Source organism: Ursus americanus, chromosome 33, assembly GCF_024610735.1.
Source record: "Ursus americanus isolate L20-20 chromosome 33, mUrsAme1.1.p, whole genome shotgun sequence".
Taxonomy (NCBI): domain Eukaryota; kingdom Metazoa; phylum Chordata; class Mammalia; order Carnivora; family Ursidae; genus Ursus; species Ursus americanus.
In genome coordinates, this window is record NC_142159.1 from 2,203,340 (window position 1) to 2,224,510 (window position 21,171).

General features: G+C 53.2%; 1 protein-coding gene across 8 annotated transcripts in view; it reads left to right on the forward strand.

The window, feature by feature from the left end:
* Positions 1-7,184: 7,184 nt before the first annotated feature.
* INPP5B (inositol polyphosphate-5-phosphatase B) overlaps positions 7,185-21,171 on the forward strand; it is a 46,645-nt gene continuing 32,658 nt past the window's right edge. For 3 of the 8 annotated variants that reach the window (XR_015722737.1, XM_087858474.1, XM_087858473.1), the window contains exons 1-7: positions 7,185-7,274; positions 7,990-8,072; positions 8,455-8,549; positions 9,639-9,736; positions 9,853-9,882; positions 10,915-11,025; positions 15,101-15,241. Coding sequence is in view for 7 of the 8 variants with exons in the window: in XM_087858474.1 (XP_087714600.1) it covers positions 8,016-8,072; positions 8,455-8,549; positions 9,639-9,736; positions 9,853-9,882; positions 10,915-11,025; positions 15,101-15,241 (532 nt within the window). In the remaining variant the exon portion in view is untranslated. Of the gene's footprint in view, positions 7,275-7,989; positions 8,073-8,454; positions 8,550-9,638; positions 9,737-9,852; positions 9,883-10,914; positions 11,026-15,100; positions 15,242-15,372; positions 15,485-21,171 lie in introns of those variants that run through there. The other 5 variants (XM_045782238.2, XM_087858471.1, XM_045782239.2 and 2 more) reach the window with 5 other exon arrangements.

Below are 21,171 nucleotides of genomic sequence, written 5' to 3' on the forward strand. Positions count from 1 at the left end.
CCTGAGATCTGGATCTGGTATCCCAAATGGAAAGACCTAGGGGAGCCAAGGAGGCCGTGATCTGCCCACAGGCACGATTGTCTGAAAGCCGGAGCCTGCTCCGAAACAGGATTTCTCCGGAGGCCTCCTTTGGCCCTCAGCACTCAGACCTTCAATTTGTCTGTCATCTCTCCGCTTGTAAAAATCCCAGCTCCGGAACTGGCGGTTTCCCTCTCGTTCCTGTGTTGCCCTGGTCATCTCCACAGCAGTAAGCTCTAACCACCCCTGCCCTAGTGGCACGTGACTCTGGGTAGGTGTTTTCCCTTCCGGTTTAACCATCCCTTCGGGCAGCTCCTCAGCCATTCGTTTGTGCTTTGACGACTCCTGTTCAAACCCCAGTTAGACAACCTTTCCAGGGACTGAGCTTCTGAAGCACAGTGAGCAGATAACTAAATCTAATGGAGCAGCTAGAATACCAAAAACTGGCCCAAAGTGCAAGGAGACCCTGCCATTTGGGAAGATAGTGGAACAAAGCCTTGGGAGTGGGAAACGTGGGGAGGGCGTGTCTGTCCAGCCTTCCTGTTGGCGCGGTAGCGGCATTGGGGCTCCCAAGGGATGTACCTGCTATTTCCAACTGTCACACCCCTCAGAAGTGAGTGTGCGGGTACCTCCTCCTTAGGGGTGGGTACCTGGATTCCGGGGTCGGTGCAAGAACCTGTATTCTACCGCGTGGAGGGGAGGCGGGACCAGGTTCTGAGGAGTCCTGCCGTCACCCTCGCCCAGGTAACCACCGCCCAGCGAACTGTGCACCACAGCGGCCTTGGAGGAACCCTGGGGCTCTTCCCTATCACAGCCAAGGATTCTTTTCTTTTTTGTTACATTCGTTCAAATATTTCTTTAGTGCCTTCTGTGTCCCAGCTGGGTTTAAAAACCTTGAGGATTGGGTGGACGTGAGACAGTGAGTGGGAGCAGAACCAGAGGTATGGAAGCTCAGTGAACCTGGACAGGGAGAAAGCCCTCCAGCCAACTCCACCAGGCCCGAAGGGCACGGAGCTATCAGCGGAGGTGCAGGCAGACTGGCAGAAGTGGTTCTCCCAGAGGTGACTCCGTAAAATCTGGACTTCAGGGGCTCTGCCGTAGCAAGAACAGGGTTCCCACTCAGCGCCCTGACAAACTCGGGCAGGAGCACATGGTTCCTTCTCGGCTTACAGAAGCAGTAGTCCTTAATTTTTCCGGGATCCTAGATTCCTTTGGAAATACAAAGATAAAAATTGTGGACTTTCTCCTCAGGAAAATACATGTGCACAGATACTTGTGCATACCATTTTAAGGGTTCATGAATGCCCAGAAGTCCATTCGTGGTTCCTGAGTCTTAGAATCCCTTCCTTGGACGTGGGGTCTGAACCTCCACCTCCTGGTGGAGACCAGGGCGCTTCCTGCTGAGAGCAGGTGACTCAGCTCCCCCTTCAAGAAGAAAGGCTGCTCTTCAGGGAAGGAAGGCCAGGCAGGAAGCTGCCAAGGAGTCATTCCTGGGCTTGTCCCCCAGACTGGTCCTGCTGAACCCAGAGACTGATCCTGGGACGAAACTCCCAGAAACAGGAGTCTCCTCAGTCCCACCTCTGAGAGGAAAGCCCACTGATGTGTATCTAGACCCAACTGGCCATCCCTTTCCTCCACTTTCCTTTTGTTCCCTTCCCTGAGGTCAACGTGAGCCGGAAGGCTTCACAGAGAAGAGTACCCTAAGTGTAACCAATGTGTTGGGAAGTGAGGAGCAGACGTAGCGCTGGGATTTTTCTCCTCCCTCTGCATTATTTTATCCTTGGGACGATGGCTACCCCTCATGGTTCAGATCCTGCTAGCAGGCTCGCCTCAGAGTTCTCATGGTGGGAATGGACCTATGGCTTCTCCCTGCACACCACCCTTTCTATTACCAGCCAGCCTGAGTTCTCCCATTCCGGGTGGGTTCTGGAAGGACACGGCCTCCCCTCCTTTCTGTCCCTCCTGAGAGCCCTCTCTACCTGCCAGATTTCTGATCTACACAAATAGGCATGTCCCGCTGGGACCTTGGGATGGGGGTCCTTCAATCCGCCCACACTGCCAGTTGGCTTTAATTTCTCCCTCCGGCTACGGTCTCGACATCCTTCGGCTGTGCTTCCTTTCTGTGTCTGTGGCCCCTGTGTGTGCCCAGTGGCGGCAATGTCGGAAGGAATTCCCAGAGCGGACAGGTGATTCCAGGGGCTGCCTCATGCACACATGCTCCCTGCCCTCCATAGCCTCAGGTGTGCAGCTAGGTCCGTGGCTGGGAGAGTGGTGGGGCACAGGGAATATTGGGAATGTTCTCTCTAGCCATGGAGAGGTGCACAAACTAAAGTGGATGGGCAAGAGCCGAGAGTAATGCTGATTAGGAGCTAACCAGGGAGGCTTTCTGATTCCGCTGAGTGTCTGGCCACTCATACTCTCGAGCTGTCCCACCAGCCTCATCTACCCAAACAGGGAGGAGAAAAAGAGGCTTATGTGGGAGGCCCTCCCTTTCACATGGACAGACGTCTGGAGAGCCTTTGGGCCCTTCTCTTGACCTTTTCACTTTTGGAAACAGTTCCCCTTGGAGAGTTGTCGATGGGGGAACTGCTTCTTGCTTGTGGTTTTGGAAGGGAGGGAGCAACAGAGGGGCTGAGGCGCCTGGTGGTAAGAAGAGGGGAGAGGAGGGGCAGCTGGCTGGCTTAGTACCCAGAGCATGTGACTTGATGTCAAGGTCGTGAGTTCGAACACCATGTTGGGAGTGGAGATGACTTACAAAAGGAAAACAAAATTACAAGGGGTGAGGGAGGGACGTGTGCCCTACGGCCAAGCCTCACGTCAGCACCTTGGACCCCAAGCACTGCCCCATTTGTGCAGCCCTCAGCTGCATCCTTCACTCTCTGGCTCCCGTGGCACCTCAGCAGAAGATGCCTGTGGCCAACAGTAGCCAGGGGACTGCTTTGCTCAGAAGTGGCTGTCCTCAGCCCAGGGACCCCAGTCCTTCCTGGACTCTCCGATCAACCCTAACTCATGACTCGTGCTGGACCCTGGACTACCCCTCCTTTTCCCTCACGTCATAACCTCTTTCACTTGGCCTTTCCTTGACTGTGACCCTTGAGCTGGTTGCTCCCTGCAGTGGTCCCCTCTCTTCTTTTCCTCCTCTCCTGCTGATCTTACTGGTAGCCCAGAACCTGGGGTGAAGTCAGCTGACCCCTGCTCCTGTCCAGGAGGAGAGAGCCTCCTGATGCCTTCACCCCATGGGAATGGAGCCACAGTGGTCACACCTGTCCGCAGATATGCACAGCTTCTACTGCTTCGGAGAGATGTGGTAGCAGGAGGCAAAGTTCTCCAAGCATGCAGCAGAGCGCGGGGAGCATGGCTGCCAGGGGAGGGGCGACTGTGTGCAGTAAGGTGCTGGGAGCGATGCTGAGCAGAGGGAGAGGAGTCAGTGGGGTTGGGGCAGGGCGTTGAGCTTGGTCCAGGCTGGCTGTCCCTACTCCTCCTACACTCCCAGCACTCTCCTCTTCCAGCTGATTCGACTCAGTGCTGCCCACTATGCCGCCCACAGTGCAGCCTCAGTTACGACAGGGAAATAGAAACCAGTCCCAGCTCTTGCCTGCAGGCCAAAAACTGGAGACAGGGAAATAGAAACCAGTCCCAGCTCTTGCCTGCAGGCCAAAAACTGGACCGCCAGCCCAAGCCCTTGCTCTCTGCAGGGCTGCAGTGGCAGCCCACTCTGCTTGGCACTTAATGCTGGGCAGCCCCACCAGCCTGGGGCCAGAGCCCCTCCTCCACTGCCCCGACCCTGACTTCTCCCATTGGCCCCACCCCGCTGCTCCCCAGCCCCCGAGCCTTGCTCACCCACTAGCTCCCAACTCTAAACCCCCACTCTGAAAGGCCCTCAAGTCTGAGCTCAGTTTTCACCAACGTTCAGCCTCTAGCAACACCCTAACCTCAGCCTGGTCAGGCTGACCCTTACCTTTGAGATCTACTGTCCTCATCACTCCCCAGGTCTGTGTTTTGTACCTTTGGTGCCCCACCCCCTCCAGATTCCCCTCCCAGCCCCCCCTGTCCCCCTCTCCCCACCAGCTCCACAGAAGCTGAGCGAGCTCCAGGGCTGGTCCAGGGTGGCAGCACGGAGGGGAGTTTCAGGTTGTGATTGCCCCCCCCACCACACACGAGCCATTTCTGGGGTGGGGGCTGGGACTTTGCAGAGGGGTTCCCACCCCACCCTACTCCCCCTGCAGCGGAGGTGTCACAGCACTTCCCCAGGCAGCCCTGCTCTGCTCCCAGGCCACCCGACCATCCCAGAGGACAAGCTGCTTCCCATTACACTCCTGGTGACCACCACCCTGCCAGCCCCCCAGAGGAACGTGTCTCCTTCACACCTGCCTGCTCTGGGAGGCAGAGGCAGGGACAGAGTGGGGGCCAGGACCAGTGGACAGACACGTGAGGCTCCAGCCTCGCTTCTCCGCAGCATTCACTCCCTGTTCAGTCTGAACAGAGTTCCCCGCCCCTCTGCCTGCCCTCCACTTTGTCTTGCAGGGGAAAATCTGTGCCACCTTCTCCTGCTAAGGTAGTGACTGCTTCAAAGGGCAGAAAGCTGTGACCATGTGTCCTGAGGGCTTGGACTTCTGTGAGGTGAGCCCTTGGAGTGCTCCAAAGATTGCGGTGCTGTCCTTCCTCAGAACTGCATGCCTTTCTCCTCCCATCTGCACAGAGCAGGTCAGCAGCTGAATCTGGCTGCAGTTAGACCTGCCGGGAGCCAGGCTGCTTGGGGTCCAGCATGCTTGGCCCTCTCAGCTCTGCATTATACCAAATCCGGGGCAGCAGATGGGATTTTCCAAGTCTCCATGACATGCTTCCTTGTTTCTGGTCACCCTGTATGTTCTCTGGGGACTGGCCAGCTGACCTAGTGGGGAGGGAGCTGGGGGTCCAGGGAGGTTCAGCTCAGCCTATAGCCCACTTAACACTTTATGCCTCGGTGAGTGGGGGGCAGGGGCAAGTGGAGTATGAATGGTCCCATCTCTTCTTGCAACTGAACTGGTCCAGCTCAGGCTACAGTGCAGGCTGCAGCCACGCCTGCATGGCAGGGACCCCCAGGGGTCCCGGGGCTGTGGCTCAGCCTTGCTACCAGGAGTGCTGCCAAGCGTCAGCCTCAGGCAACTGCCTCCAGCTGGATGCGAATCTTCACTAGGAGCCCCCTGCTCTGGGCCATGGCTGGGGCCAAGCTGCTGCTCCTCCACCGTGCCCTGCTCCCTTCCCACTCTCCTAGCTGGGTCCAGCAGAACCTGTAGGCTCTGCAAGCCCCCAGTCCCACCGCAGCTCTGATTCCCGCAACTACATCTTTAGTGAAAGGGATTTATCGAGTCCGCAGCCTGGGTTCCAGGATCCTCACTTCTCCCTCCCAGGGCCTGGGCCTGAACTTGGTGCACTCCCAGGGGGCAGGACCTCAGCCCCAGTCCCAAGGAGAGGCTGGGGTTCACCTGGAAAAACAGAACCTCCCTCCTGACCCCCATCGAATGGGAGGACTCCAAAGTCTGGCCCCATCCACTTTTCCCAGATCTTCCTCTCCAGCCTTTATCAATAATGGGGCTGGAATTGGGGCTCCCCTGCTTTCCTGGTGACCCCAACCCCTTTATCTCTAAGGGTCTGAATCAATTCACTTTCTCCTCATCCCCCACGTAACTTTGAAACCAAATTCAAATAAACTTGAGCTGCGTTTGAGTTGTGGATTTCTGGCAAAAGGAGAAGATTGAGAAGAAGGTGCTGTTTCTGGAAGATGTTTACATATGTAGAGTTGGACTGGCCATTAGGGCAGCAACTCCCAGCTTAGTGAAAGAGAAGGTGGCACTGGGTTGAGATCACAGTGGTCACTCCTTCCCCAGGACTGACCCTTTAGTTTGGGTCAAACCTCGAGAGAAAGTGTGTTCATTAAGACAATTCATTAATTCACTAATTCAGTAAATACATTCTGAGGGCCAACTCTGCCAGAAACTGTGCTGGGTGATGTCGAAAAAACCAGCCCTGTCCTCAGGGAGCTTACAGGGACATAGCCAATAGGGTGAGCGACTGGTCCTGGACTCCCGTATCGGAGCTGGCCCCTTTTGTCCATCTGGGGCAAGCTCCTTATCTTAGACGCAGAAATCAAAGCCCAAAAGGAGAAAGTGGGTAAATCAGGAGAGGGGGCTTGAGAGCAATAAAGTGCACCCTCAGACTGTCTTGAGAGCTGAGGGGCCCCCTCCCATGTCCTCTCTCCTCCCAGAGGAGGGGTAGAGGGAAGAGGAGAAGGAGGACTGGGTCTCTGCGTCAGTGCACGGGAACAGTGTTACCCCTTTACAGAGCACACTCACATCCGTTGTCTTCAGCCGTCCCATGAGGCAGGCAGGCTCAGGTGCTCCCGTCATGCACACGTCACACATCACACACGGGGAGAAGGGAAGAAAGGTGACCGTGTGTGGCAGGCTCAATGCACAGAAGCTGGAGCGAGACTTCAGCTGAGCCCCGTGTAGCCCCTTGGTAGCTGCAGGGCCTTGGTCACACTGTTTAACCTCTGTGATCCTGTTTCTCCACCTGGGAAACAGAGGCGATGGTTCTTCAACAGTGCTATTCTCCTTTAAGCCAGGACAAGGTAGTTCGGTGCAGAGAAAGCCACAGTTGGCCAGCGTGGATGAGAGGAGTTGAGAATGGAATACAGGAGAAAATGAAAATGCATTCTTTTTTCCCTTAAGGCAGACGTGGCCATCTTCCTTCCGGGCCCTGGGCGGGGAGCTCTGGCCCCATGACTTGGAGGGCCGGGGTGGAGGTTAGAGCAGTCATTAAGAAAACCTTTCCGGGGGGCGCCTGGGTGGCACAGCGGTTAAGCGCCTGCCTTCGGCTCAGGGCGTGATCCTGGCGTTCCGGGATCGAGCCCCACATCAGGCTCCTCCGCTATGAGCCTGCTTCTTCCTCTCCCACTCCCCCTGCTTGTGTTCCCTCTCTCGCTGGCTGTCTCTATCTCTGTCAAATAAATAAATAAAATCTTAAAAAAAAAAAAAAAAAAAAGAAAAGAAAACCTTTCCGGAACCAGTCGCCCAGTGTAGCCCAGGACCTAAGGAGTTAATGGGGGTGGGGAGCCCCCCCCCCCCAGCACCCCTGTGATTGGTCCAGGCATGCTGGGACTTGCAGGCTGGCTGACCATCCTGTGGCGCAGAGGCTGCTGGGAAACGTAGTCACTAGCCAGCCAGGGCCGCGGTGTCCCACAGTGTCCCACGTACCCAGCGGTGACAGCTCAGGAGGTAGGCAGCAATGGCAGGGGGCTGGGAGCAGGTGTGGAGCAGGGAAGCCGGGGAAGGACTGGGCAGGAGTGAGTGGGCAAACTGAGGGCTGAGACCCTCGTCCTGCGGCTGTCAAAACCGGACACCCAAAACCGGACACCCCCTGGCCTATGGCTGATGCAATGAGGCCTGCTGGGCGGGGGTGAGGGCCAAGGAGCAATGGGATGTTTTTTCCTGTCTCCAAGGAGGTGGAACAGGACTGGGGTCCTTGTCCAGGATGAGACACCTCCCTTCCTGAGAACAGGACTTCCCCCCCCAAACCCAAGCAGACACACCACTGACACCTTCCAGAGAGGTGCCAGCAGGACTACTACTGCTCCCCAGGAAAGGAGGCAGAGCCCTTTCCCAGGGGCCATGGGACCGTGTCACCCTCTCCGGTAATGGGACAAGGCACCCACCTTCCGACTAGTTGACGGGACCCCCCTCAGAAACAACTGGATGCCCTTCCAGATGAAAGGTGGTACAATAAATTGTCCATTCCTCCAGGGCCAAAGGGATGGCCCCTCTCCCTAGAAACTAAAAGGCCCATCTAAGGAGGAGGAGGAGGACGGTCAGGCCTCCTCCACCCTCTCCTGTACAAGGGCCCCTCCTCCCAGCCCCCAGTCCTCTGAGGCAGCTCCATCACCTCCTAGGTAACTTGTTGACCAAAGGGGGCTCCCATCTGCTGTCTCCCCAGGGTGTGTCTACTCGGCAGGGCCCAGCATGGACCAGTCCATGGCGATCCAGGAGACCCTGGCTGAGGGGGAGTACTGCATCATCATATCCTTCCCAGCACTGAGCTCCCAGCCCCAGCGCCCGCCCTGGCCCTGGGGGGTGGGATGGACCATGTCTATGTGTCTATCTGCTCTCCTCCCTCTCTCTTTGCTGTCGGGGGAGAAGGAAACCAGTAGTTACTAAGTACTTGCTCGGTACTGGACTCTGCCCAGTGCTTTCAATACTCTGTTGTCCCAACCTCCTGTGACGCTGGGGGTTATTATCCCCATTTCACGGATGAGGAAGGGTCAGAGAGGTGAAGTGACTTGCCCAAGGTCACACGGTGAATCTGGGTGAGCCACGGAAGGGCAGGGAAGGTGGGCTGGGCTGGGCTGGCAGAGGCCTGGCCTCGGGTGTCGTTTTGGTTTCCCTTGACCCTACCCATCAGGCAGTACAAGGTGTGCTGTGCGAGGGAGACAGCAGGCAGAGCCGCCTCCTGGGACTCGTGCGCCACCGCCGGAAGCGAGGTGGCCAGGAACATGCGTAAGTGAGCGGTTTGGTCCTTGCCTGTCGGTCCTTGGGATCGTTCTTCACTGTTACCCTCCAGCTGGACTTCAGCCATCCCTCTGGGGCCGGGTCTAAGTCTTCTAGATTATTTATAATGATACTTAATATTGTTTGAACACTATATGCTAAGCCGTTCATGTGTTAGCTCATTTAATCCTCAAAATCTGATGAAAAAAACTCCTCAAGCGTAGAAGACTTCATGTACTTGTCCAGACCTTGAGTTGCGTGGTCTGGCTGCCTGGGTTCAAGTCCAGGTTTTATTACTTCTGAGCCACATGGCCTTTTTTTTTTCTTTTTGTTTTAGAGAGAGAGCATGAGAGCAAATGGGGCGGAGAGGGGCAGGGGAGAGGGAAAGAGAGAATCTTAAGCAGGCCGCACAACATGGAGCCCCACGCAGGGTTCTATCTCTGAGAGCATGACCTGAGCCAAAATCAAGAGTTGGATGCTTAACCGCGTGAGCCATCCAGGTGCCCCCTGAGCCACATGATCTGAGCAAGCAACCTCTGTTCTTCAGTTTGTCCAGATTAAAGATTAGAGTGAGTGAGTCCATGTAAAATGTTTCAGACACCGTGAAGGACATAGAAAGTTCCCAATATTGCTCATAACGCCTTCATATTACACAGAAGCAGAGAGAGAGAATGAAGACTAATCAAAGGTCTCAGAGCCAGAAGGTGAACCTCACGCTCTCAGAGCTGGGAGGGAGGGGCATGAGACACTTTCTAATCTACCACCCCCACTTTACAGAGAGCAAAACGGTGGTCAGAGAGGGAAAAGGGTGGCTGAGGTGGTGCCGTTGCTGTCACACACAATGGATAGATCGCGCACGTGTTTTACTCACAGAGCAGGGGCGCCCCAAAACGAGACACGTTCAGCTTTGAGGACCTATCTGTAGAATTATGGTCTCTGATGGGCACCGTGGACAGAGAGGGCACGAGGATTGTGCATAGCTGGGCACCACAGCACCATCCTAGGGACCAAGGAGGGAATGTGAGCACCCAAGGCCTCCACAATGGGCCTGAGGGACGGCCAGTGGGCCCTGTCTTCACTGCTGCTTCCTGCCCTTAGTCTCTTCCTGTATACGCACCGGAGGATGGCCATTACGGGGGACGATGTCTCTTTGGACCAGATAGTGCCGGTCTCGCGGGATTTTACGCTGGAAGAAGGTGCCACAGGGCCTGGGTGGTATGAGTCCCTCTCCTTTGGGTCCCTGGGTCATGTCTGCCCTTGCAGGGGCTAGGGTGCTCAGTGGCTAAGGGCCTTTTCTTTTCCCTCCCCACAGTGTCCCTGGACGGCGAACTCTACATTCTTGGTGAGTGGTCCTTTCAGCGTGAGCCCCAGCTGGGGCAGGGGGTAGAGGAGCTGCAGAGAGAAGAATGGTGTGAACTGAGAACACGCTGATGTCCTTCCTGTGGCCTGCACGACGCTGCAGGGTCAGGCCCGCCCACCTCTCTGGCCTAGGTTCCATCGTTCTCCTCCTTGCTGTACTTGGAATCCTCTGGATGGCTTCCATCACCTCAAACATGACACAGCCTCCCCACCGAGCTCCTGCACATGCTGTTCCCTCTTCCTGAAAGCCCCCCCCCCCCCCGGCCCAGCTCCTTTCACTTAGCCAACTCATCCTTCAGGGCTTCAGTTCACACTTTGCTTTTTCCAGGAAGCCTTTGTCGAGCCTCCTGAAACTGTCTGAGCCTCACTGATACCCGTTCCCTTTTCTCAGCCTCTCCAGGTCTCTGTCACTCACATTTTCTGTCGGTGGTGAATCTCTTTAACGCTTATCTCCTTTGCTAGACTACAGTGGTAGTGGCGGTGGTAATAACAATAGAAATGAGTATTTAATCCCTGGTTGTCTTATGCCAGGCCCTGTGCTAAGAGCTTTACAGGCATCCTAGGCCGCTTTCCTCACAACTCCGTGAGGTTATCACCGTTCTCATCCCTATTTTGTGGGTGAGGTAACCGAGGCCCAGAGAAATTAAGTAACTTAGTAACTGGTGGAACCAGGCTTCAAACCCAGAATCCAGACTCTGGAGCCCACACTCTTGATCACTGTGCTGCAGACTGCAGGTCAGAGAACTCCTTCTCTTCCAGCCCCGCCTAGCACTCTTGTGGCGAGGCTTCCTGACTGTTAAAGCCTTGGTCCGCCCCCTCCCCTGAGTGAGGACGTTGTTCATTCGGAGCTCAGGGTGCAGAGATTCCCTTACGGCCCAGTAGCAGCCTTTGGTGAACTGCTTCAGGGCCGTAGGAGCTTTGGGATTTGGGGCTGCTGACTCTCCATTCTGGGGCCACCAGCCGTAGCACTTGGTTCCTGGAGGCCAAGGACTCAGTTCCCACCTCCTCTGTGCAGGCTCAGATGTGACCGTCCAGCTGGACGCAGCAGAACTCAGCCTCGTATTCCAGCTGCCCTTTGGTTCACACACCAGGATGTTCCTCCAAGAAGTTGCCAGGGCCTGTCCAGGTAGGTAAGACCCCAGGCTCTCTGGGGTGGGGTGGGGGCGTTGGCTGGGCACTGACTTACCCACTGCCAGTTGACTTTCCACCCTTTGGCCTCACACCCCACAGTTTCTGTGCCCTCTCAAAGCTGCTGGCATGAGGCCACAGTGCCCTCAGGCTGTGAGCCAACCATGTGTTTGCATTTCTGGTTTCCCATTTCCAGACCTGAGTTTTAGCTCCAGCAGAGCTCCCTTTGTCCTCCTGGTTCTGGGCAGGGCTGCACAGGGTAGGCTGTGATTCTGATGCAGGATCTTTTACAAGTTAGCACGGTCAGCAGCTTCTAGAGGCCCATCTTCCTTCTCTCTGGCAACCACAGCTAGAACCAAGAGAAGTTCGGCACGTGGGCTCTCCTGCCCTTGAACCCTGCTCTCTCCCACTGCAGCTGAGGAAGGAGTCTAGCTTCGGCTTAGCAGTGAGAGGTTAGCAGTTTCTGGGGCAGAATTTGTTTAGATCAGGATTTCAGCCAGGCAGGTAAAGGCGAGTTTGTACAGAACAGAGGGTTAGCCACAGAACATGCAAATCCGAGGTACCAGGTGCTGGGCTTAGGTGTCACCCAACACTATTACGTGTTTCCTTTCCAGCCAACGCCTTGTCTCTGTGGGAATGGGGCGGGGGACACCTCCCTTCCACCGTGGTCTCACCACAGAGACTGAACATGCAGGGGGCTCCAACTTAGCTCACCTGGAATGCCAGGAAGGAGACTGGCTCTGGGCGTAGCCTGGCATAAGTGGGGAAAGGAAGTAGAAACAAGAATACAGAGCCTTGAATGCCTGGTTAAGGGGTTTAAAGTTTGTTCTATGAGCAGGGGGAGATTTGTCTCCAAAGCTTCAACTAATAAGGATAACTCATCTTATGATTATTACTAGTAGGTGCAGGAGGGGTAGTAGAAGTCCAATGCGCTATCCATTGCGCTACAGAGCCTGTAGGAGGGGTAATAGTAAAGAGCAAAGAGCATGGACCTTGAAGCTACACAGCCCCTTGCCTTTGAAACCTACCTTTGCTGATCCCTAGCTGTGTGTGACTTGGGGCAAACCACCTTACCTCTCTGAACCTTGGCTTGTAGACTTGTGTATGTAAAGAATATCTTCCTCATGGAGTTGTGAGAAAGAAATAGCATAACACATATGAGAGCACATAGTAGGAGCTCAGAAACTATTTCTTCCTTCTGTACAAGAGGGTCCATAACTTAGCTAACATTCATTGTTGACACAATGTGTGTTCGACCTCATTCTAGGAACTTTTCACACATTATGTCATTTTCCTTACCGCAGACTTACAAGGTAGGTATTAGCAACATCTCCATTTTGCAGATCAGGAACCTGAGGCTCAGAGAGGGTAGGTGTCTTGCCTAAAGTCACAGCTGGTAAACCATGGAGCCAGGATGAGACAGGATGAGATAGTCTCCTCCAGAGCTTGAGCTCTTATGGGTTTCGTTTGCTTGTTTGTTTTAAAGATGTTATTTATTTATTTGAGAGAGAGACAGCACAAACAGGGGGAGGGAAGCTGAGCATAGGGAAAGGGACAAGGGACAAGCAAACTCCCCGCTGACACAAAGTCCCATGCGGGGCTCGATCCCGCAACCCTGAGATCATGACCTGAGCCCAAGTCAGACGCTTAACCAACTGAGCCACCCAGGCGCCCCGAGCTCTTATGTTTTGATGCAAAATCTTTTACAAGTGCTTCCTAAGCTCATGCCACCCTATCCCATATAAACGGCTCTGTGAAGAAAGACTTCATGGGGGAAGTGATGTGTAAGCTGAGAGCTGAAAGATGAATGAGGTTTTTCCCAGGCAGGCAACAAGGGGGAAGGGCGGTTAGAGGGAAGAACAGGTTGTTGGGTGGGATTGAACGTGGGGTAGGAGGGTATGGAGGGAGCTGAGCCAGGGGAGGCCAGCACAGCAGCCCGGGAAGGGTTTTGAACAACCAACAGGGACCCTGGACTTTGCCCTACAGCTTGTGGGGAGCTGTAGGAGTTTTAAACAAAGCAATGACAAGGTAGGATTTGCCTGTAGGGAAAGTTCCTCTGGCAACTGGTGCTGAGGCGGAGAGCCTAGAGCAGGGAGGTCAGTGGAATTGTATTTCAGGGGTTTAGGTGTAAAAACTTAGGCTTGGAGGGGCTCCTGGGTAGCTCAGTCAGTTGAGCACCTGGCTTTTGGTTTCGGCTCTGGTCATGATCTCAGGGTCGTGGGACTGAGCCCCAGGTCGGACTCCATGCTCAGCGTGGGGTCTGCTTAAGATTCTCTCTCCCTCCACCCCACCCCCACTCAAGTAAATAAATCTAACAAAACAAAACAACAAAAAAAAACCCCTGAGGCTTGGGCTAGGGCCTGGTAATGGGGATGGGGAGGAGAAGGTTCACCAGAGAGCTCAAACTGGAGGAATGAAGGTGCCACGGGGGCAGTGAGTCTGGGCCGTGTTCACAACTTTACCCCCAGTGGTCGGAACAGTGCCTGGCACTTAGTAGATACTTCATGGGTATGTGTTGAATGGAAGAACAGAGCTTGAGGCCGGCTGTGAGTATGGAGAGAGAGGAGTCAAGGCTGACTTCCCTCTTTTAGGTTTAGGTGTGTGTCTATCGGTTGTCTTCCCTGCTCTACCTTCTGGGGCCCCACTTGGGACAACCAGCAGGAACCTGTACTGAATCAAGTTCTTCTCTGAGCAGTTGTCCTGATGTGAACTTCCTCAGGGAGGGGCCCGGGGAAGAGGGGACTCTCACTGCTGAAGGTGCTTGGGTGTCTACCAGCCCAACCCTCGTATTTTACAGATAAAGGGACTGGAGTCCAGGATGAGGCGTGAGGTGAAAGGTGAAAGGAAATAGGTTTTCTCCACCTAGTGCTTGGTGGATAATGTGCAGCACAAAAGGGAGTAGAAGTACCTTGACCAAGAGACCACAGTCAGAGGAAAGAAGTAACCCGAAATGAGCACTTACTACCACGTCTCAGACATTTTTCTAGACATCTAGACAATGCACTCCAACCACGTTCTCCTGTTCTGTCTTTTGAGCAATAATAAAGAGTAGATATCCTGTTTTATAGATGAGTAAACTGACATAGAGAAGGTAAGTAATTTACCCAACATCATTCATCAACTGAAGTCGTATGATGAGGTTTGGAACCCCGGATTCTAACTCATGTCCACGGGGTCCAGAGATTTCAGTTCAGATCCCAGCTCCTCCACCTCCTTGTTGTGAAGGTGAACAATATATATTTTATTTCTTTAGGCCTTGGCTTTATCATTTGTACGATGGAGATATGAACCTGCCCTCTCTACTACTCCAAGAGTTTTGTGAGGATCAGATGAGGCCCAGGATGGGTTAACAGTATGTAAATGCTGAAAAGAATTTAAAAGCCGTGTCTGGTGGTGCCACACTGGGGCCTGGAACCCAAATCTCTTCATTTATGATGCCCTTGCAAATCTAATTCAGTTCGGTCGGGTTCATGCAGTTTTACAAGAGCAGGCAAAAGAGCATAGGAGACCAAAAGCGTTTGGGGCTCAGACAGACCTGCGTTTGAGTGAGAGGCAGAACGTTCAAGAATTTCTAGGAGGGAGTGGCAGTCTGGTTAAGGGGGAACCGGAGGACTTGCCTTTGAGAGGACTTGTCTTGAAGGCATATCTCATAGCAAGCACACTGCTTTTACTTAGCGTGTGTGTTTATTTGGAGTAGTTTACAAGTCGCTGACGGAGGTTATGGGCAATTAAAGCACCCAACCCACTCCCTCCTACTGACGGCTATCAGTGACCTTAGACTTTAGGTCTCTGAGCTCAGCTGCCATGGGGTAATAGTTCCCTACCTGTGAGGATGAAGGAGTAATACACGTATGAAGCACGGACGTTGGCACATGGTTATCACGGAGGAAGGGCACTTCAGTTTTCACATTTGTTATTGCATTTGAATCTGAAACGCACCGAGTGCGCAGGGAAACACGCTTAGAGACTCTCCCGGGAGGCTGAGCGACTTGCTCACCGGCATACAGTCACGCGGAGGTGGAACCGGCTCTTCAAGCCCATGGCTCAGCATTCCCTCCATGTCCCCGCCACAGGTTTCGACCCTGCGACTCCGGATCCTGAGTTCCTGTGGCTGTCTCGGTACAGGTGCACCGGGCCGGAGCCCGAGCCGCCCACGCCGCTCGGTTGGAACTCGCCTCCAGGCACGGGGCCGCGATGCGCGGGAATTGGCGGAGGCAGGTATCCGTCTCGAAAGGGGTGGTGGGGATTGGAAGACGTGCGGCTACAGGGGCGGGCTCGCTTCCGCTTAGGGGCGGGGCTATGGGGAAGCTCGGCCTTCGATTGGCGGAGGTGACATGCGGGGCGGACCCCTCTGGGGGCGGAGCGGGCGGGGCGGTGCGGTCGGCGTGATGAAGAGCTTGAAGAGGCAGGCAGGGAAATGTCCGCCGCCGCCGGCTCTCGGGACTGCGACTCTGCAGGTCTTTGGCGGGCTGTGGGTAGCTGGGCTGGGGCTCTGGACGGGGGCGCGGTGCCGGGACCGGCCTGCGGGTGGGCACGGTCTGCGGTTTGGGCGGTGGACGCTCGGGGCAAAGACCAAGGTCCTGGCCCTTCGCAGGTGGGGACGCTGGGACTGAAGTTCCATGGGGATGTTATTCTTAAACGGCGTGGTGAGGGCAGGCGGATGGCTCTGTGGTACTCAGAAATCTAGAGGCTGGGGTTGTATTAAAGCTCCGTTCCTGACTCGCTGTGTGACCTGGGGCCAGTCGCTGCCCCTCTCTGAGCCTCAGTTTCTCCATCCTGACCTTCCGTGTTTGGCTTGTGTTGGGGGTGCGCTCGCCATGACGGTGTCTTGCTTTGCGGGACGAAGGGTGTGTGTAGTGGGGCTGCCTGGCTCTCTTGTCGGTCTTCGGCCCGTGTGATAGGTGGGGCTATGCACAGATCTGGAGCGGCCACCCTGGCAATGGAGGCCAGGATGAAGTTACAGGTGAAAGGGACTAGATTTTTTAAACCGAGCCCTTAATGGGGAACGTTGTGCAGCACAAAAGGCCAATTGTTGAGCAGGAGGTTTCGGAAAGCCAGAGGCCCAGGGCTGAAGTTTGCGTCAGTCTGGTGCTTTGGGAGGACCTGCAGACCTGGATTTTCTATCCGGCTCCTGGATTTTCTGCAAGTGCTCTCTGGTATGTTCTTCTCCTGGGTGTGCCCATGCGGCTGCAGTTACGTGTGAGCTTTGGCATGACCACTGGTACCCATTCGTGCCCCTTTTCTCAGCCATTTGTGAAAGATGAAGAGTCTGTCAAGTAGCGGTGTAAGTGTGGGCCAGCACTCCACTTGCTCTTATAAGGCTTGGAAACTCTGAGGGGCTGGGGCAAGGGGGGTGGGGATAGCATGTTGCACAAAGTTTGTAAAATGAGAGGAAATTGGGTGAGCAAAGGACTTCCTCAGTGCTCATGCTTTTCCTTCATTGCAGCTGCCACAGTTGAAGCGCCTGATGGGGCTGATAGTTGGCATCTTTCTTGGGCTTATCTCTTCTCACTTCAAGTACTGATCTTGAGACAGCTGTTGCTTCAGTTCCCGTGACATTCTGGGCTGTGGTGCTGGGACTGGTGAGAGCCTACGGTTGAGAACGGGCCCAGTGGCCCCAGGAAGAGGTGGGCTGTGTTTTCGCAGCCAGCGTGCCAGCGCCAGGTTGCTGGAGTGCTTCGTTCCCTAAGTGGAGCGAGGTCTTCTGGGAGAAATCAGGACAGCTCTGAAGCCAGTTGTCTGCCCCTGGGTAATAAATGCACAGGGATCTCAGAATCTTTTGTTTCTGTTCAAAAAACAAAACCTGGTCACATGCTGGTGAGGAATTATTGTCAAGGTTTTGGTTTTATTTTTGGTTTAAAATGATCTAGCCCCATGACAGCACCTACAGAAAGTGGGGTTACGCTCTTCATTGCTCAGTTGCTCGTGTTAAAATTGGTTAAGAGATGGCACCACGCGGGGCGCCTGGGTGGCACAGCGGTTAAGCGTCTGCCTTCGGCTCAGGGCGTGATCCCGACGTTAAGGGATCGAGCCCCACGTCAGGCTCCTCCGCTATGAGCCTGCTTCTTCCTCTCCCACTCCCCCTGCTTGTGTTCCCTCTCTCACTGACTGTCTCTATCTCTGTCGAATAAATAAATAAAAAAAAATCTTTAAAAAAAAAAAAAATATGGCACCACGCCCCCAGTTCTGTCTCTCCTCTCTGTTTCCAGGGTTGCTGTGGCCTCAGAGGAGAGTCACGCTTTAGGCCTCCTCTGGATGTTCTGGACAGTCCAGGCCCCAAGGGAAACAGGTAGTGGGTTTGGTTCTTCCAATATGCATATGATCAAAATACCCACTTCCTGATAGCCTGAGGAACCAGCTCGAGGCACAAGGCTGCTTTAAAATGCTACTGGTGTTGCACTTCAGGAGAAATGGGGCTCCCTGAAGGAGCTGACAGTCTAACAGAGAGGGGTCTGATAGCCCATACATAGAGGTAAGAGAATAGCCCAGCAGGACGGCGGTCCTTGGAGGGTGAGCCAAGGGTAGGAGCACCTCAGAGGCCTACTAGTTTGGGGGCAAGGTGAATCTGGTCTTCCCTCCTTGCCTTTGTCTTGGTAGAGAAAGGAAAGACCTCACTTTGTTGTTTCTCTCTATGTCCATGCTCTGGTTTGTCTCTGCTGCATTCAGGGGTGTCAGGCCAAGTTTGGTAGGCGTTGTAGATTGCAGTGCGTGCTTTCAGGTTCAGAGTGGTGTCTTTGAGCTGAGTTGTGATGTTGAAATGTGATGCGCTGCTGGTGGAGTGGCAGCCTGTTCATCTGATCCTCTCGGGCTAAGGCATCGATCGCACTGGCCTCAGACGAGCAGCTATCACAGGTGGGGGCTTTTCTGCCTTTTCGCTTATTTGCTCTTCTCTATGTAGCTTTTTCTTTCCTTGAAAAGAAATAAGGACAAATGCCTCCTTATTCCTACCCAGCAAGTGAGGGTGCTCTTACCCAGAAAGCCCCTTGGGGGATCCTGCATAGGCCTCCGTCCTCATCCCTGTGCTTCTGTAAAACGTTCACCTGCATTTCATCCTGGGCACATGCAAAGACCCGGAGCTGTGTTCTGGAAGATTCTGAGGTATGCGCTAGAAAGGAAAAGAACTACTCAGAAGTTGGGGCTCTTCGGGGCTGATTTAACAAAGTGGTGATGACAAACAAATTTAGTCTTTTGAAGTGGTTTTCTTATTTCCATGGTTGATTCAAAGCGCGGCAGCTTTGTAGTAACTCAAATTTCAAATGAGATGTGCTGTGAGTATTTTTTCCCCTGGACCCAGGAAACAAAGCAGTAAAGTCTGTCTGGCCTGAGAAAGGAAATGAATGCTATTTATATCTCAGGGCAGCCTAAAGGGTAACCTAGATCACTAGGGTAGAGAATGTTGGAAAAATAGCCCCTGGGATGGTCAGTCCCCCCCAACCCCCTCTCTTTCAGTAAGTAAAATCTGTGTGACCAACATATCCTTTTAATGTGGAGAAAAGGCATTCTCTTAGATGTTTCTGCAGGTAGGAATACCCCATCCTCTCTCTTTACCTTTGTGGGAAGCTCTGTCGGCTCCTAAGCAAATGAGTTTGAATCACTTTGTTTCTTCAAACAAAAGAGAACTGTGTGCTCCTTTTTCTTCCTCCTTTTGTTGTTCACTTCTCCATTTTCCCTCTTTGTCCCATTTAACCTCATGTTTGTTTCTAGAACAGGAGAACCCCCCCCCCCAAGACTTTTCTTTCCCTCAGAAAACAGTTTGTGTTGGAATTCTACAATGGGAGTCTAGAGCAAGAGAAGTGACCCACAAACATTCATTCAGAAGTAGAGCTCTGCACAGAAAAATCCTCAGGGACGGAAGGTTCAGGAAGAGAGGCATCAATATTTATTAGAGGGAAGACAGTGTTGGAATATAGAAGCTCACTGACTTGAATGTTTTCTTTGCTGCTTAAAATATACTGTAACAAATTTGTAGACTTTACCACCGATGATGCTTAGGCGAGCTGAAACTGGATGAATGATGAGGATTTGAAGAAAGTGTGTGGCTAAGTGGCCTGGAATTTTTTTTCCCTTATTGCACGTTGGTACAATATTAGATGTGTCTCTTGACTTTCCTTTCTTCCATCTATACAAGGAGAGCGAATGTTTGCCTCCTAAAAGGTCACCTCTGAATTATTTATTTCACAGAGAGAGTGCAGGAGCAGGGAGAGCAGCAGGCAGAGGGAGAGGGAGAAGCCGACTCCCCGCTGAGCAGGGATCCTGATGCGGGACTTGATCCCAGCACGCTGAGATCATGACCTGAGCCGAAGGCAGATGCTTAATGACTGAGCCACCCAGGCGCCCTACTTAGTTATTTATTTAAAGATTTTTATTTATTTGTGAGAGAGAGCATGCGACTGCACCTGCACAGACACACACACACACACACACACACACACACACACACACGAGTTGGGGGAGGGGCTGAGGGAGAGGGACAAGCAGACCCCGCGCTGAGCGCAGAGCTGGATTCCAGGACCCTGAGATCATGACCTGAGCCAAAGTCAGATGCTTAAGCGACTGAGACACTCAGGTGCCCCTTTATTTATTTACTTTGAAAAATTTGTTTATTTATTTGAGGAAAGGGGAGAGGGAGAGGGAGGGAGAGAACCTCTGAATGATTTAGAGGTGCTTTCATTTGGGAAACGCATTCAGGAATTGCAAATGCCCACTTCCCAGAGCTGAGAAACTGCCTGCTCTCTTCAAGGCCTGTCCTAGGCTGATTTCTTCCAGGGTAACTACCCATCATCTCCCTTCTGCCCTCCCTTTGGTTTCTTTTCTCTTACTGAAAACCTCAGTCATCCTGGACTCTTCCCTCTCCTCTTCTAATAGCCACATTCTGCCCATTCTTTTTCTGCAATTTTAAAATTTTTGGAAAATTAAAAAAAAAAATTGAAGTCCCATAGTTGTGGAAGTAGCCTCTTACCTGCACGAACCCAGTGGCTTCCTTACAAGCCTTCCTAACCTTAAGGCTTCTTCTCCCTAGGGCTCTCCTTAGACTCTAACTTTAATCGTACCCTACTATTTTGTCTGTGAACTTAAATGTTGTGCCACTCCCTGGTGTCCACCGAATAAAGGTCAGATTCTTTTGCACAGCAGTTCAAGTCCTGCACAGCCTGGCTTCAGCCCCCTCTTATCTTATCTAGTCTTGTCTGCCCCAGCTCCCCTTCATTTCCTCTTACTTCAAACTCTGACCGCTTGTAATTTTTGGATAAAGCCCTTTGCATTTTCATCTTTGTTGACTGCTCGTTCAGCTACATTTTTACAAGCTTGAACTTGCTGTTCTTAGCATTTTTGCATCCTCTCTCCCCCCTTCCAAATGCCAGTCTGAATGCCTTGCACATAGGTAGGTGCTCAAAAAAGGTCTGTGGCTTTGAGCTGTAGAGAGCCATGCGGTTCAACCCCTAAAGTGCCTAGTCGCGCGAGCAGCTCCTGCCCCCTTCCTCTCTGGGCATGCTCTGAACTCCTCTCCCCTCCCTTCCTGGTTTGCTCTTGCCCGCTTCTCTTTCAGCTTTATCAGCAGACCACAGACAGGTCACGGAAGGTCCAGCGAAGGGAGACCTGGAGGGAAAAAGTCTGTCACCACGACAACCTGTTGCTGTGAAGTGGTTGCCCTGGAGTCTTCCTCCCGGAAAGCTGAACTGGGCATGGTTGGTCCTTGCCAACCTAAGTCAGATTTGCACAGGGTACAGATGGGAGTTTGAATCCAGGGCTTATCAGTTTGCAGGACGCAGAATGTGTTTTTAGAGAAGTCTAAAGAAAGCAAAGAAAAGAAGAGAAAACTAAGAAGCATGGTTATTCAACTTTTAAGAAAGTAACAGAACTGTTTGGGTGGTGGCCAGGCTGAAAGGGGAAAAATTGATTCTTTCCGTTGTTTGTAATGCTGGGTGCCCTGTGTTATGGGCTTCTCTCCAGAGTTCCCTGCATTGTGCGCTATTTACTTAGCTCCCCCCGCCTTTTTTTTTTTTTTTTTTTTTTCTAAATAGACTCTACACCCAACATGGGGCTCAAACTCATGACCCCAAGATCAAGAGTTGCCTGCTTTTCCAACTGAGCCAGCCAGGCGCCCCTAGCTCCCCTTTATCATAGAATAAAATCCAAACTCTACGTG